Source organism: Saccopteryx bilineata, chromosome 1, assembly GCF_036850765.1.
Source record: "Saccopteryx bilineata isolate mSacBil1 chromosome 1, mSacBil1_pri_phased_curated, whole genome shotgun sequence".
NCBI lineage: Eukaryota > Metazoa > Chordata > Mammalia > Chiroptera > Emballonuridae > Saccopteryx > Saccopteryx bilineata.
The window spans coordinates 16,069,467-16,094,412 of record NC_089490.1 but is presented as its reverse complement, the minus strand read 5'-3'; the positions used below and the strand labels follow the sequence as shown (position 1 = coordinate 16,094,412).

At 46.2% G+C, this 24,946-nt stretch overlaps 1 protein-coding gene across 3 annotated transcripts in view; it reads left to right on the top strand.

Annotated features, from left to right (window-relative positions):
* BTBD9 (BTB domain containing 9) overlaps positions 1 to 24,946 on the top strand; it is a 448,341-nt gene that overhangs the window by 349,335 nt on the left and 74,060 nt on the right. For all 3 annotated transcript variants that reach the window (XM_066240405.1, XM_066240497.1, XM_066240592.1), the window contains exon 9: positions 14,089 to 14,196. In XM_066240405.1, coding sequence (XP_066096502.1) covers positions 14,089 to 14,196 — 108 coding nt within the window. The remainder of the gene's footprint in view (positions 1 to 14,088; positions 14,197 to 24,946) is intronic.

The following is a 24,946-nucleotide window of genomic DNA, read 5'->3' as shown; positions in this document are numbered from 1 at the left end:
GCTGGGAGAGGCCGCGCAGGGCGTAGGAGAGGCCGTGCAGGGCGCTGGGAGAGGCTATGCAGCGCGCTGGGAGAGGCTGTGCATGGGAGAGGCCGCGCAGGGCGTGGGAGAGGCCGCGCAGGGCGCTGGGAGAGGCCGCGCAGGGCGTAGGAGAGGCCGCGCGGGGCGCTGGGAGAGGCCGCGCGGGGCGTGGGAGAGGCCGCGCGGGGCGTGGGAGAGGCCGCGCGGGGCGCTGGGAGAGGCCGCGCAGGGCGTGGGAGAGGCCGCGCCTGGGAGAGGCCGCGCAGGGCGTAGGAGAGGCCGCGCAGGGCGCTGGGAGAGGCCGCGCAGGGCGTAGGAGAGGCCGCGCAGGGCGCTGGGAGAGGCCGCGCAGGGCGTAGGAGAGGCCGCGCAGGGCGTAGGAGAGGCCGTGCAGGGCGCTGGGAGAGGCCGCGCAGGGCGCTGGGAGAGGCTATGCAGCGCGCTGGGAGAGGCTGTGCATGGGAGAGGCCGCGCAGGGCGCTGGGAGAGGCTATGCAGCGCGCTGGGAGAGGCTGTGCATGGGAGAGGCCGCGCAGGGCGCTGGGAGAGACTGTGCATGGGAGAGGCCACGTAGGGCGTGGGAGAGGCCGGGCAGGGCGTGGGAGAGGCCGCGCAGGGCACTGGGAGAGGTGGGGCAGGGCGTGGGAGAGGCCGCGCAGGGCGCTGGGAGAGGCCGCGCAGGGTGTGGGAGAGGCTGCGCAGGGCGCTGGGAGAGGCTATGCAGGGTGAGCCACCTGGGTGTGGGAGCTGGCTCCTCGGCGGTTCCCTCTGCTCTTTCCACCCCACTCGTCCAGTTCGGCTCTGGAGGGCCTGTGGTGTACTAGGGCCCGTGGGGAGGACTCAGGAAAGCCATCATAGTCTTGGCACTCCGGGAGCTTGGCAGAGTGCTGCCTCCCGGCTGGACTTTATCTTGAGAGCTGAGGGAAGGGCCAGTGGATGGTGCTGTTCAGGAACCTGAGCCAGGTGATACTCTACTCCCGTACCCTTTGGATGAGGGCTCACACTGGGACCCTGTTATTCCACAGGACTCGTAAATGTAAGTCAAGATTCAAGGAGTAAAATCCCTAACTCTGTTTTTCAGCTGCCCGTTGTCATACCCAGACCAGCCTGCTAGGTCTGTATCTCCATACAACACGAGGGCGGTTAGCTCTTTTGTGGACCGGCATGAAATTTCTGGCAAACTGATGGTTGAAAAACACTGCACTCCACTGGTAGACTAGCGAGCTCTGAGCTCTTTAACATGCCTGTCCCCTCTTCTCACCCTCCTAATAATCTCATAGATTTGGGTACAGGGAACGGAAAAACAAATGCATATAGCCTACAGCAGTTAAGACAAGGAACCGATTCTGGCCTTTTTAAATTACAGCAGCCCCTGATGGCCTGGCTAGCCAATGAGGCTGCAGGTGGCTGGACCTGACGCGGAGGGGGCCGAGCTCTGGGTCCGGGCAGGCCCCGCACTTCTCCCTCTTGCACCCGCTCTGCCAGTCCCGTGAACTGGCCAACCTCCCTGATGGTGTCCGTGTCGTGATGAGGAAGCTGCTGGGATCAAGGAACAGGGCCCTGCCGCACAGAGGGACATCGTTGACGCCGAATTTCATCGCAGGGAAAGAGCTGCAAGAGCTGCGTACCCGCTTAGCGTGTCCCTCGCACAAGGCCTGCGGCATACGGGATGTCACCTTTAGGACAGAGCGAGACCACTGGAGATGGTCACCGGTATTTTGGATGCCAACATCTTGCTTACAAACAGAGCTACATTGTCCCTGGCTGGCTGGCTCAGTGGATAGACATTGGAAAGAGTCACCTTGAAGGATAGGAGAAAACGGCTTTTCTTCTCAGGCGCTGTGTGGCCTGATGATATTTCCTCATATATCCACCTTGAAAGTATAGAACGAAAGATTTTCATCAAATTGGACTGTGAAGTCTAAAGTGCCTAGGCCAAAACTTATTTATTAGTAAAGGGTTTGCCGCCCGACCAGGTGGTGGCGCAGTGGGTAGAGCGTCAGACTGGGATGCAGAGGACCCAGGTTTGAGACCCCGAGGTTGCCAAGTTGAGCGTAGGCTCATCTGGTTTGAGTAAAAATCTCACCAGCTTGGACCCAAGATTGCTGGCTTGGGCAAGGGGTTACTCAGTCTGCTGAAGACCTGCGGTCAAGACACACATGAGAAAGCAATCAATGAACAACTAAGGTGTTGCAACGAAAAGCTGATGATTGATGCTTCTCATCTGTCTCCGTTCCTATCTGTCTGTCCCTGTCTATCCCTCTCTCTGACTCTCTCTGTAGAAAAAAAAGGGGGGTTTGCCAAGTGACTGAACAATCTGGAAAAGATTGCTTGGGCAGTGTTTTAGTCCCTGGAAGAAAACTAACCAAGTAACTTAGAAAAATAGAACTGCATTGAAAACAGGAAATGTGCTGATTATAAATTGTTTCTTCTTTCCAAATGTGATAATGTATGCAAAACCAGTTTGAGACCCGGGAGGTGTGAGCGAATGTGAGGGGACTAGGATGAGTCGTTCACCGTTTCGTCCACACTCGGTATTGACTGATTGTTGCATCTGCAGCTGTGCAACATTTGTTATTATGGTGTTACCTTTTATGTTATCACCTAAAACTTAAAATTAAAACCTTAAACCCTCTAAGGCATGAAAAGATGGTCTCAGTTAGCTGTTATAAGTTGGCAGTTTGGTATTGTCTCAAACTTGTGGAAAGTTTTGTCCCGTCTAGCCATCCATATAGCCACATCCTGCAGGCATATTCTCCATCGACATTTCTCTGCTCTCATAATTGTATTTACCAGGATTATACTGTATTGATTGGACGATCTGATGGATGGAGAGAAAGCCCCACCTTCATGCCCCCTTGTCACTTTGTCACGAGCCACCCTACACAGTGGAGCCCCAAGTGTGTACTTTGCTGTCTCCTCACTTTTTGTCACCTGGGGCCTCAGTGACCACATGCAGAAACGATATATGCCAGACAGGCCAGAGCTCGCACTCGGCTTTTCCCTCACCATTTGCAACAGAATGTTGTTCGCCAGTGCCACTGTTCCTTCCTCTCTTAGAGAAGTCACTGTGTGTGCAGAATACGAGAGATTAAACAATATCAGACATCCACTCTCTGATGTCCTCTGACCAACCTACTTCCCAAGATCCTGTTCATCTGGCGGGCACCTGTCCGTTCCTCCTCCTGCTGGGGGAAGAAGGCTGGTGTTCCCTTTGTCCTGAAAGGCTGTGTGGCCCACTGAAAGGCAGGGCCCGTGGTGTCAGCTCCCCTGGAGTTCTCACCGCTGGGATCTGTAGGGCGGCCAGTCCACCCACACGCCATGCTGAAGCCTCGTTCATTGATTCTCTTGCTGAGAATCTCATTTCAGACTAGCAGACCCCCAGCAGCTTGACCTTGCTCCCTACTGGAGGAGAAGCTCAGAATCGAGCCCTGTCACTGCAAAGTTGTACCTCTGAACCTGGGCAGCTCCTTCCGGCAGCGTCCTGAGCTTCCCCCTGCCTCTCAAGAGTGGGGATTAGACTAGAGCCCCACCATGATGTCTGCCTTCCTGCTCCTCGCCCAGGAGAGTGAGAAGTGGACGCCTAGTGGCCTCCAGGTCTGACCCATCTCCCTCACCTTCGTGCCCATCTCCCTCATCTTCTGCCCTTTCACCTCAGGAACTCCATCCAGCCCCTTCTGTTCTGAAAGTTAGTGAGCTCCCCCTGGCTTGCCTCCTCCTCAGCAGCCTAGCTGGTAAGTAGGCATCCGGGTCCTGGTCCTTCGCTGCTTGCTGCTCTGAGCCTGTGCTGCCCCCTCCTTGTCCTGCCCCGCCCCCTCGTCCTCCTGCCCCGCCCCTCCTTTTCCTCCTGCTCCGCCCCCTCCTTGTCCTCCTGCCCTGCTCCCTGCTGCCCTGCTCCGTGCTGGCTCAGCTGGCCACAGAGCCTGTTCCCAAGCCTGTTCTGCTGTTTGATTCCACACTCCTGCGGCCCTCCCACTCCGTCCTACAGAGAACCTCCTTCATATTCCAGCCCTTGGGGAACGAGCTTCCGCACCATCCTGTCTGTCTCCTGCACTCTGCCCGGAGCACCTTAGGCCCTTTTGGCTCCAAGCTACAGAAACCAGGCAAAGATGGCTTAAGCCCTGAATGGTGACTGTATTACGTCGATGGGGAGATTGCTCATGGAACAAAAGGGCGGGAACTCCGGGCATCCTCGTAGGGACTGAAACCAGATGTTCAGAGTCCTGCCAGGACCCCAGCGCCCCCCGTCCATCTTTGCTTCTCACTGCAGATGACTTTCTCTGCTTTTCTTGTACCTCTAATCAAAGAGGTTCACCCCAGAATGCCTGCATTTTTATCATCTCATTTTAAGTGAACCCAGAATGCCTGCATTTTTATCATCTCATGTTAAGTGAACAGGGCCGATTAAGATAGAATCCCACCTAATTCTAAAATGTTTAGAGTAAATCTGGCCCAGCGTGAGTCATGTTTCTTTTCTAGAATGAAGCCAGGTCCATAAACCAAGCTCACGAACCCTCGTAAACAGTCGCAAAGAGAGGACTCATTATACAGAGGACAGATTGCCCAGCAAACAAAAACAGCCTCTGCTGCAGGTGCTGCTGCTGCAGAGAATTACAAGATGTTAGAGCAGGAGGCACCTTAGAAACATCATATCTAGCCCTTTAAGGGAGGAAGCTGAAGTTCAGGGACTTGCCCCATAGCGCTCAATCAATGCTCAGTAAACATTTGTTGAATTGTTGAATGGAAGACAATTATTTCTAAAGAACTTAATTTCTGAAGCTCTAATAGCCTGTACAAATTTTTGAGGTCCGATTTGATTTTGACGGAGAGGTCAAAAACAGACATGATGGTGCTCTTCTTGTATTATTAATGTCCTGACTGCAGACCTTCCCTCCACTGTGTGTTTTCACCCAAATCAGAAAGCCCCAGGCCTTCCAGAGGAGTCTCTCCCAACAATGAACAGAAACAGGCAAAACAGACACTGGTTCCTGGTCTAAAAGACACACCATTCTGTGGAGAAGCTGTTGATCTCAACTGTTAAACCTCAGCCATTGTTCACAGCCTGGCACAGAATTAATCCCTTAAGAAAGGGATGGGGGAAAAAAATGCCATTCAGCACAACACAGTTTGTCACTGCATGCATAATGCAGGCTTTCCAATTAGAATGCTACAATTTGGAAACTTTCTTCACAGACTGATGAGAGAGCAATTATTTTGAAGAAGGGAAAACTCAGTCCACTGGGTTTGCCTCCAGTCACTTCTGACTCAAGCCGGCAAAAACAAGAGTTTTGAAAACATATTCACTATTGAATTTTGTATCAAAACACCAGCGAGGAGAGCAATTAGTTGCTGTAAACTGAGCCCCGGTAATCAATGAGCGGTCTGCAGCCAGCCAGAGCATTTATGGAAGATGTAGGCAAAATCACATCTCTTAATTTTAGAAAAGCCCAGCATTTTACTGCTTTTAAGGGAAACTCCAGAATGAGAATAAAGGAAGATGGAGAAGACGTTCACACCACCAGGCATTTCATGCAGTGCTCATTAGGTAGAGGGGTCTTTGGCAACAGCTAAACGCAGACCCGATCTGCACTGGTCTTGGCCAGCGGCTTCCTTTATTCAGCCCCTTTTGAAAGTGGCTTCTGGCGTGTGGGTGGAGAGATGAGACGTGGGACCCGTGTTTAAGGAGCTGCTCCCAATTCAAGTCAGAGGGAGTGTGTCCGTTGTGGACGAGCTCGCCTGGCGAACATTCTCCAGCAGACGAGTAGCTCTGTTTTGCAGGTACAGACTCTGCTGGCAGGGGACGATGTGAAGGGAGGAGGTGGGCTTTGCTGTTGTTGTGCCTTCCTAGAACAAAATTCCTCTGCATGGAAAAAATAAATTGAGCCAGTTTTCTCTTTACTGTCCTTAAGCTCTGCTTACTTTTTTTTTTTTCCCCAGTTAAATAAAGGGATTTTCATTCCTGGCTAAGCCTAAATTCCAAGTACATAAATATGTGTCCTGGCACATGAATTAGAATCTCTCTTAAAAATTCCAAAAGTGCAGGTGAGTGATCCCTAGGGTGGATAACCTCAGGTCCATCAGTGTCCCTTTTCCACTCAAGAGTCACCATGGCCACACGTTGCAGCCCCGGGGAACTCTTACTAAAGGAACAGAGAGATGTCTCAACCGGTGTGTGCATTTGGTGCTGTTCAGAGAAAAGACTTTTGGCCAGGAAAGATTGCAGAGGGAAAAGATCGATAGACAAGGCCAATAAAAATTAATATCTTCAGCATGCAAACTACGATAGGCAGTGGATTAATACCCTTAAAATATAGAGGGCATCTTGTAAGTCATTAACAAAAGAATAAATATAAGTAGAAAATGGGTAAAATGTTCAAGTTCAGTGCTAAGTAAAAGCTGTAAATTAAAGTATGTCATGAGAATATTTCATCTCTGAAATGGCAGTATTTTTAAAGATACTGCGCAGCACTGGTAGTGAGACACAGAAGCAGGATAGTGGTACGCGGCTGGTGGTGTGGGCATACACTGGTGCAGACGTGTGTTGGGGGGAGGGGAGGAGCATGCAGCTATTTTTCAATACGTATCAATGCTCCAGGAGTTTCACTTGCAGAAACTTGTAAGAATGCTCATCACTCAATTTTCCTAACACTGCAATATGATCACCTACCTAAATGCCCAATAATAGAGGACTGATTAAATAAATTATGGGACATCCATACAGTGAAATTCTGTGAAGCCAGTACAGATGATAAGGAAGAATACTTGTTATACAAAAAAGATATTCGTAATAGATCATAGAGCAAAACAAACTAATAAGTAATTTAAACGGTATGTGTTTACAAAATGACTGGAATTACAGGTGATCCTCATTTTCACATAATAATCTACTTTGAAGCAAATTGGAGGATTACTGCACAACTTTTAAAAAGTTTTTATTATGCTATCACTCCAAGAATCTGTACTAAAGCATTTATGATACTCATAATTGGTCTTCCCTTTTTACTTCTTCATATCCCATATCCTTGGGACAGTGTTTCCCCATGAAATATTTTGAGGTCTGGTTAGATTCTGTTTCAAAAGGAACTGACTTTTTTATTTGGACACACTGGTGAGAACACTTAACTCATTATCCAAAGGGTGAAGGGAGTATGATAAACCTGGTTCTCCATAAATAAGCCAGATAACCCACTGGGGAAATAGCCTCAACGTTGTCTCCCAAAAAAACCTGTTACCAGGGCTGTTAAGTAAAGAGAATGATTAATTAACTTGAAATTTTTTCCTGGTTTTAATCTGCTCTGGCCAAGTTATAAATGGTTTCAGCCCAGAACATATATGAAACATACACTACAAAGAGAGCATATGTTTGGAGTACAGTTTTCTTAAAAAGATCAGTGGTTGCCCTGGCTGGTTGGCTCAGTGGTATAGCGTCGGTCTGGTGTGCGGAAGTCCTGGGTTCAATTCCCGGCCAGGGCACACAGGAGAGGCACCCATCTGCTTCTCCACCCCTCCCCATCTCCTTTCTCTCTGTCTCTCTCTTCCCCTCCCGCAGCCAAGGCTCCATTGGAGCAAAGATGGCCCGGGCACTGGGGATGGCTCCATGGCCTCTGCCTCAGGCGCTAGAATGGCTCTGGTTACAACAGAGCTACACCCCGGATGGGCAGATCATTGCCCCCTGGTGGGCGTGCTGGGTGGATCCCAGTCAGGTGCATGTGGGAGTCTGTCTGACTGCCTCCCCGTTTCCAACTTCAGAAAAAAAAAAAAGATCAGTGGTTTTTATAAAAGGCTTATAGTCATCTTGAAAACCATACAAACATAGAAGCAAGAATTGCACTTTTAAAAGTTACTCAACATAAATGCAAATTAATGTAGGCTAACTGCATAAAAGTGCTGAAAGACTATAGTAATATTTGAGGAAGTGACTAATGAGAGAATGTTTCCCTTTCTTATTAGGCAAGCTGGTATAATCTTAAGAGTAGAACTATTGGACACTTTTTAAAAACAGTAAGGTAGAATCCTAATTCAATCAGAGTACCACCAAGACTGGGAGGCATAGCAGAACTACCTAACACATAGAAACAAATACAGAAGACCCAGAGAAGCAAACACAATGAAGAGACAAAGAAGCATGCCCTAAATGAAAGAATGGGAGGAGTGTCCAGAAAAAGAGTTACCTATAAGGGAGCTCCCATAAGACTGTCAGACTATATCTCCACAGAAACATTTCAGGCTAGAAGAGATTGCTACAAAATATTGAAAGTGATGAAAAGCAGAGACCTACAACCAAGACTACTTTGCCCAGCAAGTATATCATTTCAAATGGAAGGAGAAATAAAGAGCTTCCAAGATAAGAAAAAGCTGAAGGACTTCATTACCATCAATCAAGTATTACAAGAAATGTTAAAGGATCTTCTTTAAGAAGAGGAAGGAAAAAGAAAAACAGAGGAACATGGTTATAAAGAATAAAATGGCAATAAATACATATCTATCAATAGTTACTTGAAGTGTAAATGACTTAAATGATCCAAAGAAAAAACATAGGGTAGCTGAATGGATAAGAAAACAAGACCCATATATATGATGTAACAAGAGACCCATATATGTTCTGTAACATCTCAGAATGAAAGACGTACACAAACTAAGAGTAAAGATATTCTATGCAAATAAAAAGAAAAAAGAAAAACTGGAGTGGCAATACTTATATCTGACAAAACAGAATTTGAAACAAAGGCTGTAATAAGATACCAGCAAAGACCCTACGTAATGATAAAGGGATCAATTCAACAGAGACTCTAACCCTTGTAAACACTTATGCACCCAACATCAGAGCACCTAAATATGTAAAGTAAATCTTGATGGACATAAAGGCAGAGATTAATATTGATAGTAATACAGTCATATCAGGGGATTTTAGCACTCCATCAATACCATTGGATAGATCTTCAAGACAGAGAATCAACAAGGAAACAGCAGCCTTAAATGACACACTAGATCAATGGATTTAACTGATATCTTCAGAGCATTTCACCACAAAGTAGCAGATATATATATTCTCTTCAAGTTCACATGGAACTTTTTCTAAGATAGACCACATTTTAGGACACAAAACAAGTCTCAGTACATTTAAGAAGCTTGAAATCATATCAAACATCTTTTCTGACCATAATAGTGTGAAACAAGAAATCAATCACAAGGAAACACACACACACACACACACAAAGACATGGAGGCTAAACAACATGTCACTGAACAATGAATAGGTTATCAGTAAGATCAAGAACGAAATTAAGAGATACCTTGAAACAAATGAAAATGACAACACAACAATCTAAAACCTATAGGATGTAGTAAAAGCAGTCCTAAGAGGGAAATTTGTAGTGTTACGGACCTATCTCAAGAAACAAGAAAAATCTCAAGTAAACAACCTAACTTTATACTTAAAGGAACTTGATAAAGAATAACAAACACAGCCCAAAGTGAGTAGGAGGAAGAAAATAATAAAGATCAGAGTAAAAATAAACAAAATGGAATCTAAATAAACAATACAAAGGGTCAATGAAACCAAGATCTGTGCCTTTAAAAAGATAAACAAGATTGAGCCTGACCAGGCGGTGGCTCAGTGGATAGAGCGTCAGACTGGGATGCGGAAGACCCAGGTTCGAGACCCCGAGGTTGCCAGTTTGAGCGCGGGCTCATCTGGCTTGAGCAAAAAGCTTGCCAGCTTGGATGCAAGGTCGCTGGCTCGAGCAAGGGGTTATTCGGTCTGCTGAAGGCCCACGGTCAAGGCACATATGAGAAAGCAATCAATGAACAACTAAGGTGTCGCAATGTGCAAGGAAAAACTAATGATTGATGCTTCTCATCTCTCTGTTCCTGTCTCTCTGTCCCTGTCTATCCCTCTCTCTGTCTCTGTAAAATAAAAAATAAAAAAATAAAAAAAAATAAAAAGATAAACAAGATTGAGAAACCTTTAACCAGACTCATCAAGAAAAAAGAGAGGGGACCCAAATAAATAAAATCAGAAATGAAAGAGGAGAAGTTACAACTGACACCACAAAAATACAAAGGATTGTAAGAAAATATTGCCAACAAATTGAACAATTAGGATGAAATCGATGAGTTCATAGAAAGATACGGTGTTTCAAAACTGAATCAGAAGAACCATAAAATCTGAATAAACTGATTACAACTAATGAAATTGAAATAGTAATAAAAATACTCCCAATAAAGAAATGCCCAGGACCAGATCACTTCACTGTTGAATATAACCAAACATTCAAAGAATTAACACCTATCCTTCTCAAGCTATTCCAAAAAATTCAAGAGGAGGGAAGACTGTCAAGTTCATTTTACAAGGCAATCATTCCAATTCTAAAACCAGATAAAGACACTACAAAGAAAGAAAATTATTGGCCAATATCCCTGATGAACATGGATGCTAAAATCTTCAACAAAATATTAGCAAAACATAACCAGCAATACATTAAAAAGATTATACAACATGATCAAGTGGGATTTATTCCAAAGATACAGGTTGGTACAATATATGCAAGTCAATAAATGTGATACACCACATAAACAAAATGAAGGCTGAAAACCACGTGATCATATCAATTATGCAGAAAAAGCATTTGACAAAATCCAACTCCCATTTATGTTAAACTCTCAACAAAGTGGAAATAGAAGATAGCTCAACATAGTAAAGGCCATATATGACAAACTCACAGCCAACATCATACTCAATAGGCAGAAACTACTAGCATTTCACCTAAGATCAGGAACAAGACAGGATGTCCACTTTCACAACTCTTATTCAACATAGTACAGTGCTGGAAGTCCTAGTCACAACAATCAGACAAGAAGAAGAAATAAAAGGCATCCAAATTGGAAAGGAAGAAGTAAAACTGTCATTATTTGTAGATGACATGATATTGTATATAGAGAGCCCTAAAAATTCCACAAAAACAAACAAACAACTACTGGAACTGATAATATGAATTCAGTAAAGTAGCGGGTGCAAACAAATATCTAGAAATCAGTTGTATTTTCAGACATCAATAATGAACTATTTGAAATGGAAGCTAAGAAAACAATATCATTCACAATTGCTTCAAAAAGAATAACTAGAAATAAATTTAACTGTGGATGTAAAAAACCTGTACTTGGAAAATTATAATACACTGAAGAAAGAATTGAACAACATACAAATAAATGGAAGCATATACTGTGTTCATGGCTAGGAAGAATTAACCTCATTAAAATCTTCATATTACCCAAAGCAATCTATAGATTCAACACAATTCCTATCAAGATACCAATGGCATATTTCACAGAACTGGAACAAATATTCCAAAAATTCATATATTGAACTACAAAAGGCTTCAAATATTTATAGCAATCTTGAGAAAGAAGAACAAAGGTGGAGGAATCATGCTACCTGATATCAAACTATACTATAAGGCCATGGTAATCAAAACAGCAGGTACTGGAATAAAAACAGACATGGATTAATGGAACAGAATAAAGAGCCCAGAAATAAGCCTACACCTTTATTATCAATTAATAATTGACAAAGGAGACAAGAACATACAGTGGGGTAAAGACAGTCTCTTCAATAAATTGTGTTAGGGAAATTTGATAGATACACACAAACAAACAGAAAAAACTAGACCACTAACCTATACCATATATAAGAATAAGCAAGTAGATTAAAGACATATATTAGACCCAAAACTAAAAATCTTAGAAGAAAACAGAGGCAGTAAAATATTGAACATCTGTCATAGCAATATTTTTTTCTGATATATCGCCTCAGGCAACAGAAACAAAAAAAGAAACAAATGGAACTACATCAAACTAAAAAGTTTGCACAGGAAAGGAAATGATCAACAAAATGAGAAGGCAATCCACTGAATGGGAGAACATATGTATTTGCTAATATATCTGATAAGGGACTAATACTCAAAATTTATAAAAAAAACTTGTAAAACTTGACACCAAAAAAACAAACCATCCAATTTAAAAATGGGTATAGGACCTGCCTAGACACTTCTCTTAAGAGAATAAATAGATAGTCAATAGACATATGAAAAGGTGCTTAATGTCACAGATCATGAGAGAAATACAGACTAAAACCACAGTGGCTATCACTTCACACTTGTCAGAATGGCTACCATCAGTAAATCAACAAACAAGCATTGGTGAGTGTGTGTAGAAAACGGAACCCTCCTGCACTGCTGGTGAGAATGCAGACTGGTGCAGCCTCTTTGGAAAACAGTATGGAGATTCCTCAAAAAATTAAAAATGGAGCTGTCTTATGACCCAGTGATTCCACTTTGGGGAATATAGCTGAAGAAACTTGAAACACTAATGTGAAAGAATATACATACCCCTGTGTTCATTGTAGTGCTATTTACAATAGCCAAGGTCTGGAAATAGCCCAAGTGCCCATCAGTAGATGAGTGCATAAATGCTGTGGTACATTTGCACAATGAAATACTACCAGCTGTAAAAATAGAAGGAAATCTTACCTTTTGCGACAGCCTGGATGGACCTGGCGAGTATTACGCTAAATGAAATAAGCCAGTCAGAGAGAAAAACAAATACCAATAATTTCACATATATGTGGAATCTAATGAACAAAATAGAAACAGACTTGTTTATGTAAAGAACAGACTGGCAGCTGTCAGAGGGGAGGGGGTTTGGGAGGTTGTGTGAAAACCATAAAGGGATTAAGCAAAAACAAAACCTCACTCACAGACATAAAGAACTGTCTGGTGATAACCAGAGGAAAGGGGTGGGGGTCAGGGAGAAGAGGGTAAAGGTGGGGGTAAATGGTAATGGAAGGAGACATGACTTTGGGTGGTAAACACACGATACAATGTATTATAGAATTGTACACTTGAAACCTATATAATTTTATTAACGAATGTCACCCCAGTACATCCCATAAAAATTAAAGAAGGGAAGGGAAGGGGAGAGAAAGAAAAGAAAGAAAAAGGAAAAGAAAAGAAAGAAGAACCATGAGACATAGGTACTGCCTCCAAGGAGCTCGCTATCATTCTAGTTGGTGGAGGAAGCAAACTTGCGTGAACAGCTGTAAAGCAGTAAGGTAATGCCCGCGTGGAAAGGAGAGATGGAGCTGTGTTAACAGACAGTGGTTCTCTCTCACCGTGGTGGGCTGTCGAGCAGCGTGCTGGACGGCAGGCTCATCCTGCAGGGCAATGTTAGGTTCTCTTTTTATTCTGTTGTTTAAATGTAGAGATAATACACATACAGTGTCCGGATCTTTTAGGTATAGCTCGATGAATATTTACAGGTAATTACCTCTCATATCAGGATTAGCACATTTTAAGCATCCTAGCAGGTTCCTCTGTACCCTTCCCCACTCATTGACACCCTCAGAGGCAACCCCTGTTCTCATGCCTGTCACTGTGTCTATTTTGTCTCTTATGTCCATGGAGTCATGTAGCTCCGGACCTTATCTGGGCTAGGAAGAAGAACAGGACCAAGATAATCAACTTCTAAATAATAGGAAAGTTGTACTAATGAATGTATGTTTGCCTGTATCTCCAAATCAGATCATCTTGTCGAAGTTGTGGAAACAAAATGGTAATAATGAGAAGGAACCTAAAACATGATAATTAAGGTCCTTGCGACATGACCAATTAATTAGAAAACACAGATTTGCCGATAAACAGTGGTCTCGGAATGTTACCTTTGGTCAGCCCAGCCAGCTGGATGAGGGTTGTAAGAGTCAGGAAGGAGGATTAGGTGACATTCTCTCTGATAAACCAGTCAGAATAACTTTGCCACTTGGGGACAGAGGCTGCCTGGGATTGGGTGACTTATGAAATGAAATCTGAAAGAGACATGCCTCTTGCTGCAGATTGGCCCCGCCTTCTGTCATTCAGCTTTTGTTTGGGAGTCACTTTTTTTCTCTAGTCCTGGAAGGGGGGCAGGCAGAGAGGCAGGTGGGAAGGAGAAAGGGGGCGTGGATCCCTTTGGCCTGCAGCCCCCGGAAGCAGCCAGTCAGAACATCTCACAGCATCCTGTTTTCCCTCCGCTCAGGTTGTTACTTTGGGACTGTGACGATCGGAGCTACAGCTACTACATTGAGGTCTCCACCAACCAGCAGCAGTGGACCATGGTGGCCGACAGAACTCAAGTCTCCTGCAAGTAAGTGGCATCCTTTGAGGAATTTATTTCCATTAACAGACAGTCTTTCCAAGAAGGCTCCAGTGACGATTCATAGAACCACCAAATTAGGTCTTACTTGGAAGTTGAAAACATTCTGATGGTCCTTTACTTCAGTTTCGACTGTTAAGTACTTAGACGAGAATTCACTTTATATGACCAAACAAGCTCTCCTTATTTTGTGACTTGAACTCGATTTAGGGAAATGACCTGTCCCTAAGCAAGGAAGAGAAAGAGGTTTTCCGTATGCAGTTCTGTCCTGGTCCCGTCCCCCACAGCCCCGTTAGGACTTTTCTCTCTCTTAGAGGATTTTGCTGATGCAGTGCACACTTTAGGAGTTATTCTGGGACTCGATCCTGTTCTCCGCCCTCATCTCATTCTCCAGGTTAGCTTTGAATATTGATCTCATCTCGGTGTTAGCTAGTTACCCAAACTGAGGGAGGTTTGTGCCTTGGGTCCTTGCAGGTGAACAGGGGCATTTCATGCGCAGGGCACCGGGCTGTTCGGGCTTACCTGGTTCTGAGGGGAGCCAGGAGGAAGGCTTCCGCTGGTCCTGAGCAGCCTGGAATCATGCCTGGAGTGAATATGTTTATGGGTAGATGCCCATGTAACTACCATCCAGATCGAAATTCGCATCTAGAAGCTGCCCTCCCACCCTCTCCCGGTCATTACCCGAGAAGAGCTCGGCACTTCCCGGGGCAGAGCCGCGCCTTCTAAGAATTGAGTTAATGGTTCGTGTACCATGAATCTCACCCTTTTACATCACACAGTTCAGTGGTTTTCCTGTGTTCACCGTGCAGCCATCGCTACTGTCTAATGTCCGAGAGCATTTTTATCACCCCCCCCAAAACAAGCCTGCCCATGAACCATCCGCCCCAGCACCTAATGATCCACTTCCTGTTTCTATGAATTTGCGTATTCTGGATACAGTCGTCCCTCGCCATATTGCGGTTCACTTTCTTTGCAATCTCAATGTATTGCGGATTTTTAAATTGTATACATCTAATTTTGTATCATAGATTTTTCGCTATATCGCGGGATTTTGCGGTATATAGTTATTTTTATATATTTATTATTTTAATTATTTTTTGTAGTAAAATAAGCATTTTCTAGTGTGGGAAAGGTTAATAACAGTGTGGGAGAGGTTTATAAGAGTGTGGGGAGGATTTATAAAGCCTTAAAATATATATAAATAATAAAATAAATGTAAGGTCCCTCCTTTCCGGATTTTCGCCTCTCGTGGGGGGTTCTGGAACCTAACCCCTGCGATTGACCAGGGACCACTGCATTTCATAAAAAAAGAATCGTATAGTAAGTTACTTTTTGTTTCCGGCTTCTTACACTTAGTATATTTTCAAGGTTCCTTCATGTATAGCACGTATCAGCACTTCATTCCTTTTAATGAGCGAGTAGTATTTCATCCTTGGAGACATATATAGATTATATATAAAATCTCCACACTTGCCCCCAGCGGCTGCGCTGTCTCACCTCCCTGCCAGCAGTCGTGAGGGTTCCAGTTCCTCCACGTCCTTGCCGGTACTTGTCATCGTCTGTCTCTTCGTTCACGGCCATCCGAGTGGGTGCGAAGTGGCATCTCATTATGGCTTTTATTTGTATTTTCCTGATAGCTGATGATGTGGAACATCTTCTGATGTACTTATTGGGCCAAGATTTTGTAATAGCATTAGTGAGGGCTTGTTTGATGAATGTCTCACCCCCTCACATGATAAATTTGTAGTATATAAATCATCATGTAGCATGTTTATATTGGTTTAGACCAGTGGTCGGCAAACTCATTAGTCAACAGAGCCAAATATCAACAGTACAACGATTGAAATTTCTTTTGAGAGCCAAATTTTTTAAACTTAAACTAGTATATATAGGTAGGTACATTCCTTATCAAGGTAGCGCCTGCAGGTGGTATTTTGTGGAAGAGCTACACTCACAGGGCCAAAGAGCCGCATGTGGCTCATGAGCTGCAGTTTGCCGGCCAGGGGTATAGGGTAACGCTTGCTGCTATAACAGATAATGGCTTCACCATTTCAGTGGCTTGACCCAGTGGTTTATTTCTGTCATGTCACTCTTGATATGGGTGTTCCTGGTTGTCAAGTGGCTCTTCTCCACAGGTGATGGAGGGGACCAGGTGTCTTCCTTCTTGTGGGCCTGCCATCACCTAGGGCCCGTGAGCATCACCTGCGTGTACCTGGGAGCTGGGGAAGGAACAGAGGGAAGGTATATCTGGTTCTGAACAGCCTGGGCCTGGGCGCAGTGAGCATCCGTCCACCTGCATTACCTCAGAGAGGACATCATTGCCACAGTGACAGTAGGAGGGCTGGGACACACAGTCAGTTTCTAGCTGGGCAGCAACTTCTCGATGGAACACAAATCTTGTAGCCATCTCTGTCATCGCCTAAGAAAACTAACAATTGTTTAATAACTAGTATTCCAGAACTTTACATATTTATCTCATTTTGTCCTGAATACAAAACACTTGTGGGATACTGTCCTCATTTCATAAGGAGAAAGTGCAAGGCTCTTCCCACGGTCCTGCGTCGCCTCCTAGCAGGAGTGAAGAGGCTAAACCAGACAGATGACGGAAACTGGTAAACGAAGCAGTGAACTTGTTTCCCGGCTCCCAGGACCCTTGTAGACGAGAGGAAGGTCTTCGAGGCCCACGAGCAGCTGCCCGTTGTCTTTCCAGAGTCGTTGCCTGTTGGGTGGACAGCTCCCCGCCAGACCCCTGCCCCTCGGAGGCTGCCTGCGTGGCTCACTGGCCACCAGCACCCCTGGCTCTGTCAGCCTACATGTTACAAATCAGATTCCTCGCCCCTTTCTTTTAGGTCCCCTGTTGAAGGTGTCACACACTGTGGGGGTTTTATGAGAATTGACCAGCTAACTCCTCATTAGGTACATAGCATAATGATTTTATATTTATTTAAACATTTTTTTCTTGATTCAAAAACTCATTCAACCCTTTCCCAGTCACTTTGCATTAAGTTACCAATACCTTTGTTTTCTTCTTGTTTATTTTTTATTCCTATTAGTTCATGGATTTAAATAATTTATATGTCTTTAACTTTGAAAGTTAGCACTTAGATGCTACAGCAGTAACTGTTTTACAAATCAATAAATAAGTAATATATTAGAAGAACAAGAGAAGTAGCAAGAAGGCCTGTTAACCCTCTCTAGGAATCACTGGACCCCAAGTTGCGATTTTTATGTTTCTAGGCATAACCTCACCTTGTTGCGTCTTCCATTTTTGTGTCAAGTCTCAAGAAATATAGTAGAAGATATGCAGATGATAAAATTAGAAAGCTTTCCCTTTTTAACTAGTGTACTCCAGAGCGGTCCTCAGAGAGGACTCTAGAATTACAGCCTGCTTTTTATTTTTATTGACGTAAAGAATGTGAGTCGTGTCGTAAATGAGCTTCCACAGGTCTTTACAGATGGCAGCCCGGCTGCTTGACAGCATTGTCCTTACTCAGGAAATAATCGAGGCAGATTTCTGCTGCCCTCTGAAAACTCCCTGGGGAGGGCGGTTCTCTGCTGTCCCCCTGGGAGTCCCCCTGCTCCTGGGGGCCGGGCTGTTGTGGGTGTGTATTTTCCTTTACTGGAATCTTAAGTTCTTTACTTTCAGAATGAAAGCTCCTTTTCTATCATGGAGAACCCTGTTTTACATTGAGTGATCCTGGTTTTTTCCCAGCTTTATTGAGATGTCACTAATATAAAGCATCATGTAAGCTTAGGGTGTACAACGTAATGAGGTGATGCGTGCATATATTAGAAAAAGATCACCACAGTAAGTTTAGTTAATATACCTATCACCTCACATTGTCACAGTTTGTCTTCTTGTGCTGAGAACTGTAGAGATCTCCCTAGCACTTCCAAATCTATTCAGTGCTATTACCTGTAGTTATGCTGACCCTTCCAGCCCCAGAACTTACTTCTCCCATAGCTGGAATAGCTGGAAGTTTCTACCTTTTAACCACCTTCACCCATTTCCCCAACCCCTACTCTACTGCCTCAGCAACCGTCAATCTCTGCTTGTTTCTTTTCTTTTTTTTCTTAAGATCTTATTTTATTGATTTTACAGAGAGGGGGGGGCAGAGCAAGAAGTATTGACTCATACTTGCTTCGTTTTAGTTGTTCATTGCTTGCGTGTTGCTTGTCGTATGTGCCTTGACTCGGTAAGGCCAGGGTTTCGAACCGGCGACCTCAGTGTTCCAGGTGGATGCTCTATCCACTGCGCCACCACAGGCTAGGCCTGTTCTGTTTCTTTTTTTTTTTTTTTTTTCATTTTTCTGAAACTGGAAACAGGGAGAGACAGTCAGACAGACTCCCGCATGCGCCCGACCGGGATCCACCCGGCACGCCCAACATGGGGCGACACTCTGCCCACCAGGGGGCGATGCTCTGCCCATCCTGGGTGTCGCCATGTTGCGACCAGAGCCACTCTAGCGCCTGAGGCAGAGGCCAAGGAGCCATCCCCAGCGCCCAGGCCATCTTTGCTCCAATGGAGCCTTGGCTGCGGGAAGGGAAGAGAGAGACAGAGAGGAAAGAAAGCGCGGTGGAGGGGTGGAGAAGCAAATGGGTGCTTCTTCTGTGTGCCCTGGCCGGGGATCGAACCCGGGTCCTCCGCACGCTAGGCCGACGCTCTACCGCTGAGCCAACCGGCCAGGGCTGTTCTGTTTCTTTAAGTTCATTTTTGTTAGTTTGTTTATGAGATTCCACATATAAATGAGATCATTCGGTATTTGTCTTTTCTCTGACTTATTTCACTTGTCATAATGCTTTCAAGGTTTATCCATTGTCTCAAATGCATTGACTGATTTTATAATATTACTTTTTATCCCCTCTTTTTTCACATAATCTAATCCTGTACCCTATGACCTTGTTTCAAAAAACTCACTTTCTAATTTCCGATCCCTGTTCTCTACTGTCCTCTAAATTGTTGTGCCCCAAGTCCATGTCAGTACAGAATGTCTTTTTATTATTGACATAAAAACATGCCCATGGAAAATTAATTGAAACAATGGAAAAGTCCAATTTTACCTTCCCATCTTCTGTTCCATTCCTCAGAAGTAACTTCTTTTGACTATTATTTAGTTTTTGTAACTTAACTGTAAATAATATTTTACACCTCTGTTTATTAACTTATCAGCTCTACCGACAACTTGCTATAAAAATGAGGGCCTAATTGAGACTCATGGACATAGATAAGAAGAGTGCAGTGGTTACCAGGGGGAGGGGAAGGGAGGAGGGGTGGGGGAGGGAGGGGCATAAAGAAAACCAAATAAAAGGTGTCAGAGGACAATTTGACTTTGGGTGATGGGTATGCAACATAATCAAATGTCAAAATGATCTGGAGATGTTTTCTCTAAATCTGTGTACTCTAGTTGACCAATGTCACCCTGTTAAAATTAGTTGTCTAAATAAAGTTATAAAATTTAAAAAAAAAAAACCAAAACGAGGGACTTAGCTTAACCACTCCTTCTGTTTATTAGGGGTTTTGGGGTTTTTTTTTAGTTCTGTTATTACTTACCTTTTAAAATTAAAACAAGACACTTAAATCTGTGTTTTGACCCATCCATTGCAGACAGCGTTTCTCGACTCCCTGTTAGATTAATAAAGAAATTGCTGTTCCTTCATTTCTGCCTCTCCTTAGCTGTTCCGCCACATGGCCGTTGTAAAGATTTGTGATACTTATTTTCTATTCTGTAACTTATAGTTAAGTCTTCCATGTGTTAAGTATAAATCGACCCCCTGAAAAGAACCACCGAGAACTCAACCTGGTATTATGACAATGTGAACACTGCTCACTTCCCTGTGGTGAGGGGACAGTCTGTGTCACTGAGCTCAGGCCCCTCTTGGAAGAATTGTACTGTGTTCAGGTCAAGTAGATTCAATTTCCTTACAAGTACTCAGAATTATTCCATAAATAATAAGTCGCTTTGTATTAGCCGGCTCTTGGTTTTTCTGGAGTTCTGAGTTGCCTTTTTCTCCTGTGTCAGAGCTTCTGTTTGGTCCATGTTCAATTTTTGAATAGACTGCTTCCCAGGCCTACTCTACAGCTCTGATCCTGACATTTCTTTCTCTTTTGTATCTGGGTTGGTTCCAACGTTTCTTGGATTTCTTTTTCTTTTGTAGAGTGTAAATAAAGGGTTAACAAACCCCTTTTCTTCTCCTTCCCCGGAGCTATCGACCTGCCATCTCTCTTGTTGGTCAGCTTTCTGGCTCGCTCCCTTGAAAGCCCAGGGATGTGGACTGGCTCTGTGCAGTTAGGCAGTGTTGTTTATGATAATGCTTCCCTCTGGTTGCTAACCTGCGCCCAGCCTGGGAGGATTGTAACTATCTCCTCGAAAGCCATAGCTTTGGGTTTCCTGAGTGCACCGACTCTTGTGACTCGGCATGTCCCTCATGAAAATTCTGGGACCTCTGTTTATGGAGCTATTATGAGAGGTAATAGTTTGCTTGAAATGAGGCTTCAAAACTAGGGGGCCCCACACCCGCCCAGTGTGAGTCTCACGCACTCTCATCTGAGCTGGCACCCGCACCCCAGCAGGCACAGCTCCCGACTCCTGCAAGCACTTGCCTCAGGACGCATGCCCCCTGCTGGCTGGGCGGCGTGCTGTACTCCCTGGCCTCGCTCCTGGTGAACCTGAAGCCAAATACACCTTTTTAGGTCTTTGTGAAGAAGGCCCCTCATGGGCATTAGACAGACTGAATCTATAGGTACTTAATTTTTTCAGAAAGGGTATGTGGAAAGCAAATTGTCAGAATGTCACGTACCTGAAACATACTTTGTATATAGAATTCAGTTCCTTCAGAATTTGGGAACTTGGATATGTTGCCATTTACCATCTAATATTGCCAATGAAAAATCTGATATAACTTGATTCTTATTCATTTCAGTAATATCTTTTTCCCTAGAGAATCCTTTAGGGTCTTCTCTTCATCCTTGGAGTTCTTAAATTTCACAGTGATAGGGGCTGTATGTGGGTTTTCTTTTTCATCCTGCCCAGTTTGCTTCAGTACGGAAATCTGCCCAGTTCCCCTCTGATTTATGAATATTTCATCCACCTTCCATTTTCTAGGAATTCACCAAAATCTTGATTTGCTAATATCCTTCCCTCCAGTCAGAAGCACCTTTATGAATGTATTCCCTTTGTGTTTCTTTCATGTCCCCTCACTGGGCTCCAGGAAGGGAGGAAGGTTAACGTGCCAGCAGCGCCCACCACCTTGAACCCCACAGCCCGCTGCCTGGGCCGCGGGGCCCCAAGCCCGGTGCCCGTCTCCTTCCCGAGCCTGCCCGCGCCTCCTCGGTGCCACGGAGCCGGCTCCTTGCCCGCCAGTGCGTGCTCCTTAGCACGCTGGCCTCATTTGTGTTTGTTTTTTGCCATCTCTTCACTTTGTCACGGTCCCGGGGACTAATCATTCTGTCTGCCGGAGTGCTTACAGTCTCAGCCTTCACCTGTCCAACTTTGACCTTGGGAAACATTTTGGCAACTCCGTATAAATGATTAGCTGGAAGGCGCTGGGTAATACTGACGTTTTTCTTTCCCATTTGAGGAGTCTGTCCGCACGTTATTAGAATTGCCTCGTATTTTCAGGTTTCAGCTTAATTTTCCCAGAAACTGTCTTGTCTGCCTGCTAGACATATTGTCCAGATTCCCCTTTGAACGTGTGTCTGTCTCCAGAAGCGTTCATTGAAAATGATGTTGTAAAGAGTTTTTAATACCTTAAGAAAAATACTTATGTAATAAGATTTTGTTTAAAAGCAGGGCACAGAATTATAGAAGTATTATCCCAAGAAGCAAATGAAATTATGGAAGAAGAAAGAAAGCCAGGAGGAAATATGCCAAGATGATAATGCTGCCTGCCTTTCTGTGCTGGGCTTATGGGACTCACTTCTGGTCTTCTACATTTAGCCAGCATGCACGTATCCCTTTTATAATCAAAAAGGAAACTTTATTGGGGAGGGTTTTCTTGCTGCAGCTGTAAATGTTTCGTAGATACTTGTCCTTGCCGGGGCAGCTAGGCTTGTGGGGTGGCGTGCTTTACTCGCCGTCAGCAGCAAATGAAAGAAATTGAGTAAGTGCCACACGTCGTGACATCCCAGCAGCTCTTCAGAACGCGGAGCACTCACCCAGCACAAGTGGTGCTCCGCTGCGGAGGACTCCTGAGCCGCGCGCTCCCGGCCGCTCCTCCTGGCCCGGCAGCCCAGTTCTCGGCCAGCACGTCTTCTGCTCGCCTTCCGTCCCCGGGGGCCGCAGAGGTCCGTTCCCAGGTGGGTTTCCCTCTCCACAGGGCCTGGCCCCCCTGAGACCTTGGGGCGTCAGCTTGGGTCAGGCCGTTTCCGCAGCACCCTGACTCGAGGAAGTCCCTCCCCTGCCCCTTCCCTGAGAAGCACACGGACAGTCTCTCTGTGTGTCACCCAGAAGGCCTCTGTGGGGTCAGCTGGTCTGCTCCCTGCTCTTCAGCACGATGACACTCATATCCTAGAAGCAGTAGGTCCCCCTTGCTGGACGCGCTGTCGCTCGGTCCTGGGGAAGGTCTGCGTCCTGTCCTGGGTCAGTCTCTGCAGCTGGTTCTGTGTGTGGACCAGGGACCCCAGAACCGGAGCCGTGTTTCTCTCTGCAGCGCCGCAGTGGCCAAGGGCCGCCAGATGAATTGGAGGTGGAGATTTACAGCCACCGTAAACTCTTCCAAAGGGTAGCACGACTGAAAAACGGCGCATTTAAACCCAAACCATCTGCCTTCCCTGCGACGTCCTGCAACTCCCCGGCCATCGTCAGTGATGAAGTTGGAGGAAGCTTTCCTTCCGCCAGCTCCGTCTCCCGGCCTGACACCTCACACAGCGGGGCCTGGGCTTGCTCGGGCGGCCACTGCCCGCCGTGCAGCTGGAGTTGTGCGCAGGGCCTGGGTCGCTGCTGTGGCGCCATGTGGGGGTGGGGGAGTGGGGGTGGGGTTAAAGGAGGAGACGCCTCCCTCCTCCATGGAGGCGTCCAAGAAGAAGTTCATATTTAGCGTCACATTTTCTTTCCCAGGATGGGACGGCAGCTCCTGTCTCAGGGGTTCAGTGTGAACATGACCGCTTCCCACAAGTCTGCGCCGTGGTGACCCACGGGCCGCTCTCCTCAGAGCCCTGTCCCATGAGGTCGGGGGAGGGTACTGGCTCATCCCTTCCAGAAGGTGTGAGCCCATTAGTGGGCTCTGGCTGTGTAGTTGTCACTTGTAAAATGCTCAGGCAGGCTTGCTTTCTCTTCTCATACCTGATTCACTCCTCTACACGGCGCCTGACAGGAATGGGAAAAGGCAGTCATGTTCTTCCCTGTGTCTTATTTTTAAAGGGCAAACACTTGCGTTAATTTTGTCAAGAGGTTTAGAACTTGAACGATAAAGGAACATGGATCTGTAAGAAGAATGGCAAAAAATGAAAATGGAAAAATAACAGAATTTGCATTAGACACAAACACACACGCAGGACAAGCCTGACACCAGGCAGCCCCCCTGTGCTCATGGTGAGGTATCGGGGCCTGCCCAGTAGAGGGTGTCCGTCTCTTAGACTGGACCTGGAGACACCCGTCCATCCAGCGGCCTCTGAGGAAGCCGGGAGCGGGAGGGAGCTCGGCAGTGGGCAGCGCCCGCGGGAGGGTGCCGCTCGCACCTGCACGGCTGGCTGGGCACCTTATCTTCTGCCTGCAGGAGGTTTTTATGCAGAAATGTACCCATACATTGGAAGCCATGTGGAAAGTAGATTTTGATGCTGTGTGAACTGAGTTGTAAATGTAGAGCCATCAGCAGGTTCTGTGAGCCCCAGAACTTCTGGCAGAGGAAGGAGCTGGAGGGACACGAGGCTCCCTCGGCTGGGCTGGCTGGAGGTCGGGACCCTCCCTCCACCCGGCCTAACCCGGGAGCCACATCGCTCTGTGAGGGTCACAACTCTTCCCATGCTTGTTATAAATAAAATGAAGCATACCTTGATGAAAGTCCCAGTGAGCTGTGTGAGCTCATTTATAATGTGCATGGTCAGAACGAGTTTTCTTTTATTAAGACAGTAGCTTTCATATTCCTGTTACATTCGAAAAGACAAAGAATTCTAGACCACACTGGCCTGGCTGCTACCCTCTTGCTCTTTCTCCTCCCTCATCCTCCCTGTCCCTGCTCCGCACACCCTCTCTGTCACCCTCCAGCCCACACCCTCCCTGTCACCGCCCTTCACACGCCCTCCCTGTCCCTGCCCCACACACCCCCCCCCCCCCCGTTACCTGTCGCTGCCCCGCACACGCCCTCCCTGTCCCTGCCTCACACACACCCTCCCCGTCACCTGTCACCGCCCTGCACACGCCCTCCCCGTCACCTGTCGCCGCCCCGCACACGCCCTCCCTACCCCTGCCCCACACACCCCCTCCCCGTCACCTGTCACCACCCCGCACACGCCCTCCCTGTCCCCGCCCCACACACCCCCTCCCCGTCACCTGTCACTGCCCCGCACACGCCCTCCCTGTCCCCGCCCCACACACCCCCTCCCCGTCACCTGTCACCGCCCCGCACACGCCCTCCCTGTCCCCGCCCCACACACACCCTCCCCGTCACCTGTCACCGCCCCGCACACACCCTCCCTGTCACCGCCCCGCACACGCCCTCCCTGTCCCCGCCCCACACACACCCTCCCCGCCACCTGTCACCACCCCGCTCACGCCCGCTGCCCGCTCCTCGGAGGGTCCTGACT